Raw genomic sequence first — 15,875 nt, 5'->3', positions numbered from 1 at the left:
AACATTGAAGTTAAGAAATAGGAACGAAACATGAAATATACCATGGCATAGGGTAAAGGGACCAGTGTTGTGGCACAAAAACTCCCTTCTTAGGGAGATATCTCTTGGAATGCACTAATGTTGGGTACGCAGCCATACCCAACATGCAGCCGTACGCTGCATGATCAGAGGGTCAAGATAAGCAAACTCTAAACTTTTTGGAATGCACGTAACATGAGGGCATTCTTTGAAATGCAATGGCCTATGCAAGATACCAAAGTCTTATCAATTTTTCCTATGACGTAGTCCATAATACCAATCTTTATGTTTTGAAGATCTTAAATCTACAGGATGGAGGAGAAAAATGTATAAGCTTAAAATTTTAAAAAAACAGGAGGGTTATAATAATATACCACAAAAGTAACAGGAGGTATGCATAAAATAGGGAAAAAGAGGTTACAGAGGGGTTTTAAAATATGCCTTTGAACGCACGTGATACACGTGATTTTTTAAGGTGGACCCCCCGAGGCTCTCTACTAGGCTTTCTATTTAGAATCTCAGGTTAGGATTGCATAAACCATAAGCTTTTTATTAGGGTTAGGAAAACTCTCTTTGCTCTTCCCCTCTTTCTCCTCTCCTCTTCTCCTCTTCTACTTCTCCTAATATAGAGCTCTGGTGGAGAGCTCTCTATTAGGCTTTCTATTTCGAAGCTAGGGTTAGAGTTATATAAACCATAAACCTTCTATTAGGGTTAGGGTTAGGGCCGCTCACTTTGCTCTTCTTCTCTTCTTCTCTTCCACTTCTCATATTCTTCTCTTCCTTTCTCATATCATAAAATGTATGGTATACTTTTTAAGTTTTTTGTTTGAGTTTACTTAAAATATTAATTAATAATTTTATTTAATTTGGTTTGATTTTGTAAGATCTTCTTCTACATCTTCAAGCCAACACTCATAAGTCTCTTGATATTGGAACTCGTGACTTTCTCTTATGCTTTTAGGATTTTGGTATGGTTTCGATTTTGTATCTTTTGCATGCAAAGAGTTTCATTACATAGTAGCTCTATGCGGAGAGCTTCTATCCATGGAATCTCTAATAGAGAGCTGTGATGGAAAGCTCTTAATAAAAGCTATCTATTAGGATTTTTATTTGAAGCTAAGGTTAGGGTTTTTCATAAGCCACAAGATTTTTATTAAGTTCACGATTAGAGAGACTTCTCCTCTTAATGTTGTATACTCACCTTTCTTTTCATCTTGGTTTGATTTTGTATGGTCTCCTTGTACATCTTCAAGTGAAGACTTACAAGCCTCATAAGGTAAGAAATCTCTCTCTTTTATCTTATATTTTTCTTTTCTTTTAAGATTTTTATATGTTCTAGGTACTAATACAAGAGGCTTAGCCTTGTGCATGGGCCTCATGTATTAGCCTAATACATGTGGCTTAGGCGAATGTGTGAGGCTTAAGCTTATGTGGCTTATGCTTATGCATAATTCATAAAGGGAGGTTCTAATTCACCAACACAATAGGTCAAGCAGACCATGATGTAGACTTGAAGACAAATGGGTTAACACCATGCATAGTCAAGTCAAGATGTCAGTGATTGGGCTTATCTTTAAACTCTGGCCATTGATGCTCCACACATTGACACACCGGTGAATGAACTGCAATCCTCATGATGCCAGAGTATGTGATGAGCTGCACAACCTTCTTACATCTAAACATGTGTTGGATCCAAGGAATGATAGGAGAGTGTCTCAACACTTTTTGATGAATTTTGTCTCCTTGTAGATTATCTCTATATCGATACTCTACACATTTTAAACATTTTGTTGTATCTTTATGCACCCCTCTAAATAGCATGCAATAATAGGGACATGCATTTATTTTATATAATCCATAACTTACATAGAGAGAAATTTATAAGCATCATCGTGTGATTTTTGCAAAGGGAAGAATCTTCTTTAGAAGCCTACAACATAAGATAAAAAATCACACTCAAGAAATCCACAAGATACAATTAACAAGATACATTTTCTATTTAAAAAACTATATTGATTAGATCTTATCTAAGAAGACTTGTAACACTTGCATCACTCCATCTGTAAAATGTTTGCTAATTTAATAGCTCCAAGTTTTCTCGGAGTGTAGAGTACAAACATCCCTCATACAAAGAGGTGCTTGCCTCTCTACACAAGGGATAAACTGTTCTTGTTATATTGGAGCTTGCTCTCTATCATCTATGATCTCCCATCGAACGAAAGCATTCACCATCTCTTCCATGATGAGATCGCCTTCCTCCTCATGTGGCAATGATGGAGGCACCTCATTCATTGGTTGGATAGAATGATCTCAACCATGCTTTCCCTATGAAGCCTTGCCACCTTTTGTAATCACCTTGATGCCATGGAATGGTGTGGCATATTATTGAACACTCTCTTGTGGATCTCCTCCATGTCATCATCGGCATTTGATGGTGATAATGCCTCATGAAGTCCATGTGTATAGATATGCTTAATTGTTATATGACATTATCATATATATTGGACCTTGCAGTGATCACACATACATCATATCAACCATGCTTTAGAACCAATATCTTATCCTTCATCACTACGAGACATCTGTAATTATAACTAAACTACATATATATTAGCACAAATAGCCATATGCTTTACAAAAACTCAAGGCAGAAACCGCTCAAGTATCCACTTTTACATCACCGATATTTCATTACTTTTGGTAGTGAAATTTTGTTAATCGCAACAGTGAGATTTAGTAGCGATTTTTCTCACCCACTCAGTAGAGTGACCTACAAAAACGATTCCAACCCAATTCATTGCTCTTGCATTTTAGCCCATCTTGTAATAGAAGCTACCATAATCCTAGCCTAGGAAAAGGGGGATTCCCTGCACCCATATCACTTCTATCCCTACCACCTATTCCACCCATACTCCAGTCCTCTAAAGCTTTCCATAGAAGCTTCATCTCCCTCTCATGTGGTCTCAAGCTTTCCATGAAAGGTTCATCTAAGCTCAATTGTGAGTTTTTGTCTTCTTGTCCCTCTTCTTTGTCTTCTTTTCCACCCTTTCTTTATCTTCTATGCTCTCAAGCTTTCCATGAAAGCATTATCTCCCTCTCCTATGGTCTCAAGATTTCCACATGAAAGTTTCATCCAAGCTCGATTGTGAGTTTTTCTCTTCTTTCCTCTCTTCTTTATCTTCTTTCCCATCTTTTCTTTATCTTCTATGCTCTCAAGTTTTCCATGAACGCTTTATCTCCCTCTCCTATGGTCTCAAGCTTTCAACAAAAGTTTCATCTAAGCTCTATTATGAGTTTTTCTTTTCTTTATCTTCTATGCTCTCAAGCTTTCCATCAAAGCTTAATTGAAGCTCTGTTGTGAATTTTTTTCTTCTTTCCCCTTTGTTTCCCCTCTCTTAAAACCTTACCCTAACCCTAGCTTCTACATAGAAATCCCAATATAGAGATTTGATGGATAGATCCCCATCAAAGATCTCTATTAGGCTTTCTATTTAGAAGTTAAGGTTAGGGTTGCATAAACCATAAGCTTTCTATTATGGTTACGGTCAGGGAGACTCCTTTTGCTCTTTTTCTCTTCTCCTAATAGAGAGATTTGATGAATGGAAGCTTCTATGCATGGAAGCTCCCAACGGTAGAGCGGGGATGTCACCCATCAAGAAGTTGCTAGAAACTCATTAAAACAAATGGAGGGCAGTCAGGTTTCTGACCCAAGGGGAGAGTGACCCCTCATAGCCGAAGTCATCGAGATAAAAGAGAGAGATATCTTACCTTATGAGGCTTGTTAGTCTTCACTTGAAGATGTACAAGGAGACCATACAAAATCAAACCAACATGAAGAAAGTGAGTATACAACATTCAGAGGAGAAGTCTCTCTAACCCTAACCCTAATCGAAAGCTTATGGCTTGTACAAAACCCTAACCTTAGATTCTAACTAGAAACCCTAATAGATAGCTTTCATTAAGAACTTTTCATCAAAACTTGTCATGCTTGATCTCTCCTTCAATAATTTTAGTGGAAGAATACCCCATGGTGTTGGGGTTTTGACCTTGCCCATAACCAGATCAAGGGGGCACTCCCTCCATATCTAAACAAGCTCTCTTATCTCAGAGAGTTGAGACTGGAAAGCAACCAATTCAATGGGCCCTTCCTAGATTTGAGCAAACTTGATCTCTTACAGATGCTCGATGCATCTGACGATGGATTGTCACGCTTGTTTCTGAAAGGGCCTTACCACCCTCCATGTATTATGTATCCTTAAGAAACGACTAACTCAGAGGGAAGCTACCCAACACCATATTAAACCTCAACCAACTCAATGTGCTAGATCTTAGCAAAAATCAATTCACAGGATATGTGGATGATGTAACAGCTCAACCTCTCAACAGGGACTTCTTGAGTATGCAGAATTTCCCATCATGCTATATATCATTGGAAATTTCTTAAAGAGTAAATTCCAAATATCCAAACTCTGCTCATGCTATCCAAAGAGGGCGGCTTTATGTTCAAAGTGTAACCTGAGCAGGGGTTCATCTGCGTTATTTTGTAAAATTTCACCATAAGCCCATTTTTACAGAGAGATAATGTGTAGCAATCCTTAAAGGGCCCAATTTGAGGCCCAATTTTCCCTAATGTTTTCATTCTTCTAGTTATACGATTTCGTTGATAAATGCCTCGGTATATAGCCCATAGAGTGCTTGGGAGTTTTTCATGCACATACAAGAAGCCATAGGGATTAATACTTAAGCATATCGTATAGGCGAAAGGTTCTCTTTCAATGTGTCGGTAGCCCAAAGGTTCTTCTTACATGCAGATTCCCTCTCGGCACTTTTCTTATTGACACATTGTCCATCTCCTTGCAAGTAAGCTCTAAACCATGAACACTCTCTTTTTTAATTTCATGTCGTCAGCAGCAGGTATGGAAGTTTGATTTTTTATTTTCTCTACATACAAGCTCTTTATGCATAACTTCTCATGCATAAGATCTTAAAAACACTCGTACTCATAAGCTCTCATGTAAGAGACATTAAAGATCTTATGCTTTAGGCATAAGATCTTACGCATAAGAGCTTGAATCTCTTAAGTACTATCTCTTTATTTTAAAGAATTTATGGATAAACGTCTTTTTTTTAAAAAGCTAGGGAAGACTGGGGAGTTTTGTAAAAACTTTCGAGTCTATTCCTGCGTTTTTTTTTGCAGGTTTATTGTTGCTACACAATAGCATTTCTAGCCAGCGGAATATCGTTGCCTAGTAGCAAATATTACTACTAGAAATACTGCTAAGTAGCAAACAACAAACATAGCCACATTTCTAGGAGAAAAATGACTCTAATATTTTTCAAGGTTTGTATTTATGAAAATGTAGCTATGCTATCATTATGTTGTAGTGTACCAGTATGATACAATACATGAAATTACTAAAGATATAAATAGTGTCATCATTATATGTTATATGATATATATATTCTCAAGCCCAATATATCAAAAGATATAAGGTCTATCTGATGGCCCACATTTGATGCTTACATCAAACAAACAGTCTCTTATACTAAGAATTGTTTATCAAAAGTCTTGATGTCTCCTACATTCATGATCTAATAAGAGCATTTACTATAAGTAGTCCTTTTAGCCAAGAATAGTTAATCAATAATCCTGACATCCCCTACATTCATAATCTAATAAGAAGAACTAATACAAGTAGTCTCTATAACCATTTATATTGTAGTGATATGTGAACATAGGCTAATAATGGGCTCAAGTACTTTTTTCCTCGTTCAGGAGGTATTTTGCCCTGAGAATGTGTACACACTTTTATAGGTGAGTGTGTACACACACTCACTTTTTCTCTCCTTCAATGGTTTTTTCCCTAAGAGTGTGTACACACTCTTATGAGTGAGTGTGTGAGTGATCTTATCATGTCACTTCACTTATACTTCACTCATTCTCATCAATCTTCTTTGAGTGGTGTACTTCCCTCTATCAAAAAACACTTGTTACATCTGTATGTGTACTTTCGCCACTTTATCAATTGGTATCAAAGCAGAATCTCTAAGCACTTACCCCTTTTGTCTCATCATCTCTCCTAGAGCTTCTAAGGTGTAGAAGATAAACCCTAAAGTGTGTTATTATGCCTTTTGGGGTAATTTTGGGTGCATCTCAAGACTTGTATGCATGCTTTAAGGTTCTCAGAGACATGTGAGGGGAAGCTAGTCTTTGCTTAATCTTAAGTTTTTAACACTATAACAACATATATTTGGTGTACAGATAGAGCCATCATCACATCTTTGAGCTCTTCAACAACTTTGTTATCATAATTATCATCTTCATCAACTTTTTAATCCCTTCCAGTAATATTTCTATGCACTACGCTTCCATTTTTGATACACTTGACAAGTTTCTTTGTCATCCATGATCTAATGGTGGTGGCAACCATCTAAGTTACATTATGGGCATTGAAAGTGCCTCTAAGTTATTGAAATATTTTCATTTTTTGTATGAGATTCGTTATTTGTAGAATTTCCCATGGTGATGTATTTGGGCTGCTTTTCCGTAGAGGATAAACTTGACTAGCAGGACCAACTATCTTACATTATGGTCCTGTAAGATGCATCATGTATTGGTTGCCAAAGGGATTTGGAATTTTGTTATTAGCATTCGGAATTCTCCACATTAGGGAAAATTTGGACTAAAAAAAGTTCTCTCTAAGAAGAGCCATGTCATCACTATTCTAGAGAATAAGGGGTCATGTTGAACCTTGAAGTTATGTATCTTATGTCAAAACCCCCACATGTTATATAATATTGGAAAGCCCTTCAAAATAAAATTTTGAATCTACCACCTTCAATAGTAAATATGCTTAGGTTATGCCTTCCTTGCTAAAACGTAGTCTCCAATACATACAAATATATACATACACGTACAAACATAAATGTATATGTGTGTACCACCTTCAACAAGTTTGGAGTTGATATGCTTAGGTTATGCCTTCCTTGTTAAAAGGTAGTCTCCAATACATACAAATACATACATACATACATACATACATACATACATACATATATACATACATACATAAATGTGTGTATTTGTGTGTATGTAGCTATACTAGCCATAATGTGACCTGTGTTCTACCTGGCATCCCTATAGATTAGTGGTTGAAAGCTGTATAGAGAACATAGGATATATATATATATATATATATATATAGATAGATAGAGAGATAGATAGATAGATAGATAGATAGATAGAGAGAGAGAGAGAGAGAGAGAGAGAGAGAGAGAGAGAGAGAGAGAGAGAGAGAGAGAGAGAGAGAGAGAGAGCCTTCACCATGTCTTGTATTCTATTTTTCAATACATTTATAGTGGTGATTTGCTCATGTATCACGTTCTCTCCCACAAAGCATGCATTTCTCCCCTCAAATGCATATGCCTAGGCAAACAAGAATTGTAAGTTGTGACACAAGTGGTAGATTTAGAATCTATATTTCAATAAGGGCTTTGGTAGATTTAGAATCTATATTTCAATAAGGGCTTTCTAATGGTATGTTACATGTGGGAATTTTAATGTCGTGGGTCTTCTTAGAGGGCCGTTTTCTGAGCCCTTATTTTTCGTAATGTTTCACCAGCATAGGATAATATATATAGGTACTTTGAATGGTAATACCACTTTAGATGTAACTATGGCATCAACCTCCACACCTCTCCTACAATGTAATAAGCTAGGTGCGATGGCACAGATACACATACACATGCACATGAATTGGGACACTTTTCATGAAAAGGAGCATTATTCCTCATATAAAACTTCCAAGTAGGTTTGGATGTGCTTGATGGGATCTACCAAGTGTGTAACAATACACCAGAGGCATGAGTGTCATACTCGCACAAGTAGTTAGAGTTTGAGTATATAAATGAGGAAGACTAGATATGTTTCTCACAAGGATCAAAGTTTTTCCATATTTTGATCGGGCCTTTCCAAACAATTCCTCGGTGTCTACCTTTTTTTCTATTTAGATTATTTTTATCCCCATTTTGAAAAATACTTTACTCAAAACTCATTAAAGTTTTGAAATCCCTAAAAAATAACCATATAAGACCATATTAGCGAGTTTGGGAAAATCCTGTTACTTTGGGAATTTTCTTTCCAATCTACTTTTTGGTGTATCTTAAGCATGCCGATTCCAAAGTTGTCAGAGAATATAGATTTAGAATCTACTCTTTCATCTCCTTAGCCACAATTGATGTTTTTTGAAAACCTATAAAAGGATATATCTATGTCCTATTGTGTTACCATACTAAATCATGAAGTATATACTTAGTCCCACAAGTGAAGGAGATGGGAAAAATACTGTATATGTATATATATAAATATATAGAAGACTAAGGCCTAAAACCATCACTCATTTTACGTCATATATCAATGTTAATTGACATTCAACGTAAAAGTTTAACATATTGCTATTAAACTACATTTTTGAGTCCTCATTTCATGATTGAAGTAAATGACTACTTGTAACCCTTGAATGCTTAACTTGTCCAATATTTCCTTTCTTACTTAGAAGTACACATATATTTTCTTTTTTCTCATGACCTAAACACGTATGGTCTAAATTTTAGATCTATAAGCTACCCTTAAATCAATGGATGTCGCTTTCCATAAGCTATATTATGTGTGGATATGGAGGACTTTGAAGTTTGGCACCCTAGCAACAAAAAACAAACCATTATTTTTCTTTATAACTTCAAAGGTGTCACCTATATATGCATATGCATGTATGAGAAAATGATGTCATTATACGGGTTGGGGGTGCACAACCTAGAGTAGAGATTGTGTGTTTGCACTGATTTCCTTAGTGTGTAAAGTCATCTACAAGGATCTTGAGCCTCCATACATTATGAACGTGCACACATTGATTAATGTATTTTACACATGTACCTTTACACCATGCAGATTCAAGAATGGATTTTCTTGTAGAGATTAAAGAAGTTGCGTTATTAGTTTCAGTTCTTTGTGAACCCAAGTTAAGTTCTAATTTCTTAAGCATAAATTCTTATCTATATCTTGGACAATTGTTAAGTGGAGTAAATGCCCTTGTTTCAACTAGTTACTCGGACCTAGACAATTAACTAAGGGAAAATCTAAATTTCCACAAAGACCCTCATATCCATGCATATGAATATAGGGCCTAAAAGTTTGGATAGCTTTTATTTAGTTTGTTATATTTTTAAATTTTTCTTGTACAACAACCCAAAGGGTGAAGGAGGTGAAGAGGAGGCTGGGGGAATGAAGAGGGGACCAAAGATAATATGTATATGGAAATGCCTCCCTCAATGTATTGATACTATTATCTCCACTAACATCAGTGGTATTTTATATTTTAAAACATGTATATGAAATAAATAATAGGTATAATTTTTTTTAACTTTAAACCTTAGTTAATATGAATTACATTTTTGTTTCTTAAGCAATGTCTTTCTGTTTCATGTTTTTGTGTTAAAAAAATGCCTAGATAGCCAGTTCTAGTGTGAGAAAAAACCATCCTTTTGTGTAATTTTCATGGCTCCAATTGAGAAAAGATGGTTATAACTTTAGCTAGCCTTGAATTTAAAGATTTAAAATTTCAACATTTTACTTATAAAACCAATTAATCTATGTATTTGTGGGATTAAAATTGACTAAGCTGAAAGTTGATCCTTTTTCACTGGTTATGAAAAAAGTTTCTTTTTGACATTGGCCAGTTCCATTTTGCCAAACAAAAAACTTAACAGAGTGTCACAATAGACATCATTGTTATGATCACACCAATAGTTTTCTTAGATATAGCATCGTAATAATTATTGTAATGTGCACCAAAAATTTTGGTTGATGAACATACTACGATTATTACACTAACATTTATTATAGTGCTACTGTAAGGATTTGAATGGTTTGTTTCCTAAGTGTAGGATTGTCACATGCTTCAATGGTGTGTATTTAATGGTTTTTCCCTACCCTGTTATAGTGTTATCATAGTTCAACATACATTTAACAGAAGTGTATTATTTTCATTCAACATAAAATGATTCAAAGCTAATGAATAGATCCAAAGAACTTGTTCATATTATGCATGGTTTATAACATACAACCTCATGAAAAGGGCTATTTATTATGGTTTTTTTCACCACCTCATTTATCACTCTAAATATTTCCTTTTGGTTATTTGTAGCACTCTATTCTAGTGTGCTTTCTTTATTATTGGCATGTGGAGGCATATGCATAGAAATTGAGGTACAGAGTTGCTATCTGCATACTCTTGTACTAATTGTTGAATCGTCAAGAATGTAAGAGAGTGCTTATGAATATGAGTGTGAGTGTGAACGACAGTGAGAGTTAGGATTTTGCTATTCATATTTCTTAAGATGTTAGTGTTTTAGGTATTAAAACACTGGTTGATATTTGTTAAGATCTCTTCAAGCATTGAGAAAACAATATTCTTTAATTCTATTTTATTTTGGTAATCCATTCTATTTAACTTTTTTAACTCTTTGGCTCAGAGTACGACTTCAAATTCAGCGTTAGAAGGTAGCAATTAATCTTTTTTCTCACATATTTATTTCTTGCATTTAAGGTTTTCCTATATGTGTCTTTTCTATATCCTTAACCGTCATCTTCATTGGACAATGATCTTCCTTGGTTATTTAGGATTAAGCCTATAAGTAGGTTTTTTTATTGACTTCAAAACCTTGGTAAGAATAGAGCAAGTTTTAGGCAAGTTACAACTTGCCTCATTTTCCTATTTGTTATACAAGCTTGAGCATAAGTAGCTTCAAAATAACTCGCAATTTTTTATAGCAAGGCTGATTGTAACATGCCAATAGCAAGGAGTATATTGTCTCGTACTGCAAGGATTTTAAAGTCAACTTATGTCTTTTCCAAGTTTAGGAGCTTCGTAGAAAGAATTGTGATGACTCCATATTATTGTAGTCTATAGTATTGTAGTGTAGATGTTATGCATTTAGAAGTGCATAAATATGATAAGGGTATAATAATAATTGTTTCCCTTATTAATTAAGTGGCATGTGGAAGCTTAGAGAGAAGACATTCTTTTTAATGGATTTCATTCAATCTGTAAGCATGCACAAACTTGAGTTTGTTTACCTAGAAGATGTAGTCTCCACCATTTATTTACCTAGAAGATGTAGTCTCCACCATGACACAATTGTATGCATCTCTCTCACACACATTCGCATGATTCTTTTCAAGATGTAACTTAGAAAGTATTGATATAGTTTACACACTCAAGAGATATAAGGACATACGTTCTCAAAATGTCCTTGAACTAGTATTAATTTCTCCCATTAAAATCAATTATTAAACAAGAACACATTTCCTGCGTTTGCAAGATGAAATGTTAGTGGAAAAAGATAATGATCATACACTTTTTGAAAGTTAGAATGGCTCCAATAAAAGAGTTGAGCAATCAAGGTTAATGGTTTTGGGTAAGTTCATGAGAGCTTCACTTCATTGATACATGAAATTTTATAATCGGAATATATCATGATTCCATGTGATGTCAAAGTCGCTAGCTTCAAAGTTTTCCATACAACTAGGCTGCCAAACTTCAAAATTGTCCATATCCACATATAATAAAATGGGAAAAAAGCTTGTGAGAAAAGCCACATCCATTGATGTAAGGGTAACTTATAGATCTAAAATTTAGGCGATATGTGTTGGAGTGATGGGAAAGAAGGAAATACATGTAAGTAAGAAAGGCACTATTGGACAAGTTAATTAGCATTCAAAGGTTACGGGTAGTCATTTAGTTCAATGAGGACTCAAACAGTCATGTAGAATGTTACGTAAATTGAATATTTGTGTATTAGTATAGTAATTTACTTATCTAGAAGTACATGGTTTCTAGTACTACTTACAGAACTGTATTGGGGGGAGGAATTAACGTGTGCTCGTACACAAATTCAACGCAGTAACGTAGCCGCCGTGTTCTATTGCCAACAAATTGAAGCGACGCAATGAGATTATGAGAGTCGTGAGAGTCATGAGCTATTGCTGAGGAGGAGAAAAGCGACACCATTCTGATAAGTCGCTCTAGCACACAAAAGCTGACTGATTAAATATTTGTTTTTTTAAAATTGCGCATGCAATTGACCGTTGTAAAGGACGCCCTAGCTCTCCCTTCCATGTCTATAAAGGTCCATTGGGCAGCTCTTTCAATCATCTCCTCTAGAAAAGAGACATACAATACACAGAAAACAGTACCATCAGCTAGCTGCCTAAGAAAAGTGACCTTAAGCGTGATCATGAACTCGCCTCGTAGGCGCATGGCTTGGGCCTTCTTGCTAATCATTTCTTTAGTGTCTCCATGGCTTGGCATTAATCCATATGTTGAGAGTAGAACAATGATTCATCGAAGCCTGAAGACCACTACCACTAATCCTTCTACTAATATGACACTTGCTGATACTCAAACTGAATTTCTCACATGGGTTAAGCAAGTGGGCTCTAAAAGCCATGCTGCTACCAATAGTGGTGGTGAGGACTTGACAAGTGATGCGGCTACCCCTAGCAATATTCCGATCACAGTTGCCAAAACAGGCAATGCAGACTTCACAACGGTTCAGGCTGCAGTAGACTCCGTTGCCAGCCACAACACAGAGAGGGTGACGATTCAAATAGAAGCCGGAGTTTATACGTAAGATCGATCAGGAAGTAACTTAATATTCTATCCTAAGCCAAATCAATCTTTTATTTATGATAGCGTTTGTTATGGCCTGAATGGATACTATGCTAATCATAAAATGTGGCATTGGATTAATAAAATGAGAAATTGTGTCCTTGACTTAATGATGATGATCATAGAATTTTGTCCTTAGATTGATATACATTAACCGTGTAGTGTTGTGCACCCATGTAACGGGAGTAGGGTGTGTGTGTGAGAGTTGTGTATATATAGAAAGCCGGTGATTTTCTCCATACTTTAAAAGTAGATATATATTAACAATTGCAAAGCCTTTGGTCTATAGTAAGTATGAATTAGAAGAATGATGCCATTACTTTGTGTGAGGCCTTGTATCAGTCAAGGATATATTAGTTTGTGGCTAAGCATGAATTTAGTGAATTCTAAGCCAACAAGTCTTTCAAGCAATGATGATGAAAACTTTATCATTTGGGTGCTCTTGGGTTCATAGAAAAAACATTAAGAAATAATGATCTTTGATTCATATGGATGAGAATAACAATGATGACCTAGTTATTAATGATATTCTATGATGTTGCAGGGAAAAGGTAGGCATCCCAAAAAGTAAATCATACATAACCTTTTTGGGTGCTGGGAGTGACGTGACAACTATTACATGGCAAGACACGGAATCAAGTAGCGGTAGTACTTTCAATAGTGCTAGCGTGGCAGTCAACTCGGACAACTTCATCGCACGTGACATTTCCTTTAAGGTGAAACAAACAAATTGTAGTGCTTTTTAAGCTATATATATATATATATATATATATATATATATATAGATATATATATTTGTACATATATTTAGACACACACATAAATATTATACACATACACACACATGAATAGAAATGATCGGACATATGTTTATAAACATATATTATACAGATACCCACACATACGTATATTCATGTTTGTATGTAAAAATATAAATAAAATTATAAATGTATACTCACATACACACACATTTTTGCTTTTACTCACTTCTCTCTTTGCATGAATTGTCTTGCTGCAATATTGTTACATGACCTCACATACACTCTCCTTATGCACACTCCTTGCATCTATATGTTTCACTTAACCTTCAAAGTGAAACAAGAAAAAATGTATTCTTTTACATAAATATATATTTTTTATTTTTATTTTTATATATAGACACACAAATACCCACACATATATACACATTGTATGTATATATATGATGTGAGTGTGTAGATATAAATATATATATATATATATATATATATATATATACACATATATATGTATGTGTACACACACATACATAAACACATACACACACATATATATACATACATGTGTGTATGTGTATATATACATGTACACACATACACACACATGTATATATATATATATATGTGTGTGTGTGTATGCACGTGTGTATCTATGTAGGTTGTATATGTATATATTTAGTGCAGGTTACCTCGTTAGCTTGAGTATTATCATTGTGGTTTCTAATCAAACCCTTTCACGAACGCAGAATTCGGCCCCAGCTCCATCTCCAGGTGCCATAGGTAGGCAGGCAGTGGCTTTGAGAATTTCAGGAGACAAGGCAGCCTTCTACAACTGCAGTTTCTATGGAGCTCAAGACACTCTTTACGATCAAAAAGGAAGGCACTACTTTGAAGGCTGCTTCATCCAAGGCTCTATCGACTTCATATTTGGAGATGGTCTATCCTATTACGAGGTGATTAAAATTTGTTGTAGTTTACTAGCCCTGACCCCAACCCCAGCCGAAGCTCTTATTGAGCTCTCTAAATTATGCTCACCGAGTCACCACGAAGAACCTAATCATATTTTAAAACTTGATACTAATGGTCATGATTGATTAATCAGGGCTGTGAGCTACACTCCATTGCCACCAGCTCTGGTTCCGTGACTGCACAAAATCGACAGCAGCCAAGCGAGGACACTGGCTTCTCATTTGTGAATTGCAAGGTGACGGGGTCTGGCATGATCTACCTGGGGAGAGCGTGGGGGGCTTACTCTAGGGTGGTGTTCATCTACACCTACATGGACGACATCATCATACCTGCTGGTTGGAACGACTTCGGTGATTCAAGCAACCAAAAGTAACCATAATATTAATCAATAATAATAACCCCAAAAAAGAAGTAATTATAATATTAATCAATAATTCTTTACTACTCGGTTTTGCATGCAGGACGGCTTTCTACGGAGAGTACCAATGCTCTGGGCCTGGAGCCAACTCTAAGAGCCGGGTCGCATGGTCCTATCAGCTCACCGCCTCCCAAGCGGCACCCTTCCAGTCACTCAGCTTTGTGGATGGGGAATCATGGATCCAAACTTAGAACATTCCTCCCCACATTTACTCTGAGGCTGGGTGCATGTCGCTTAGAGAATAATAAGTTTGCAGACTTACATGGAGAAACCTTCACATAAATACCTTCATTTTAAGAATCGCTCTTGCCTATTTTGTATCTATTGTTTGTAAATAGTTTGAAGTACATGTAAGTTTGCAGACTTACATGAAGAAACCGTCACATCAATACCTTCGTTTAAGAATCCCTCTTACCTATTTTGTATCTATTGTTTGTAACAGCTTTCAAAACTCGCATATTGAGTGAGAAACATCTACATCATGCAATTGTGTGATGAGCTTTAGCATCATGGATCTCAAGCTTTCTAAGGTGTTATGCGCCACAAAATTTAATTCTTTTTCTTTTTTTTTTTGGGTTTCATGCTTGAATGTCTATCTTTTGTAGCATCCTATTTTTCAATGGGGATAGCATATTCCATTATAGCACTAGCAATGAGAATCTAATGACATTGAAAAAACCTTTGCAAACAACAGTTACTGCTGGAAGTGAGTTAAAAGTGTCAAGTTTAGCACATTCTACTATAGCACTAGCAATGAAAACCTACTGATGTTGAAATAACGTTTGCAACTATCACGATGAGTTAAAAGCATCAAGCTTATCATTAAGGATTGACAGAAATAAACAACAGTTCTTTTAAGATATTTTATACTTAAAAAGCACTAGAAGTAACTAGAGCAATCTAAATTTTTACTATAATAGGTGCTTTGATAGCAAACTATTCTATATTATTGCTAAGTAGTGAAAGCGGTCCACCTTATCCTAC

The 15,875-nt window shown here is 35.6% G+C and overlaps 1 protein-coding gene across 1 annotated transcript; it reads left to right on the top strand.

The window, feature by feature from the left end:
• Positions 1-12,246: 12,246 nt before the first annotated feature.
• LOC147637611 (putative pectinesterase 53) lies at positions 12,247-15,377 on the top strand. The gene is made up of 5 exons (XM_086798920.1): positions 12,247-12,704; positions 13,291-13,462; positions 14,251-14,457; positions 14,607-14,842; positions 14,935-15,377. Exons 1-5 carry the CDS (start codon positions 12,313-12,315, stop codon positions 15,080-15,082), a joined length of 1,155 nt encoding a protein of 384 aa, XP_086655046.1. The 5' UTR covers positions 12,247-12,312; the 3' UTR covers positions 15,083-15,377.
• The last annotated feature ends 498 nt before the right edge of the window (positions 15,378-15,875 follow it).

Source organism: Cibotium barometz, chromosome 6, assembly GCF_041138505.1.
Source record: "Cibotium barometz isolate CiBa-2024 chromosome 6, ASM4113850v1, whole genome shotgun sequence".
In the NCBI taxonomy this organism is placed as follows: Eukaryota; Viridiplantae; Streptophyta; class Polypodiopsida; order Cyatheales; family Cibotiaceae; genus Cibotium; species Cibotium barometz.
This window is presented reverse-complemented; position numbering and strand designations above follow the sequence as displayed.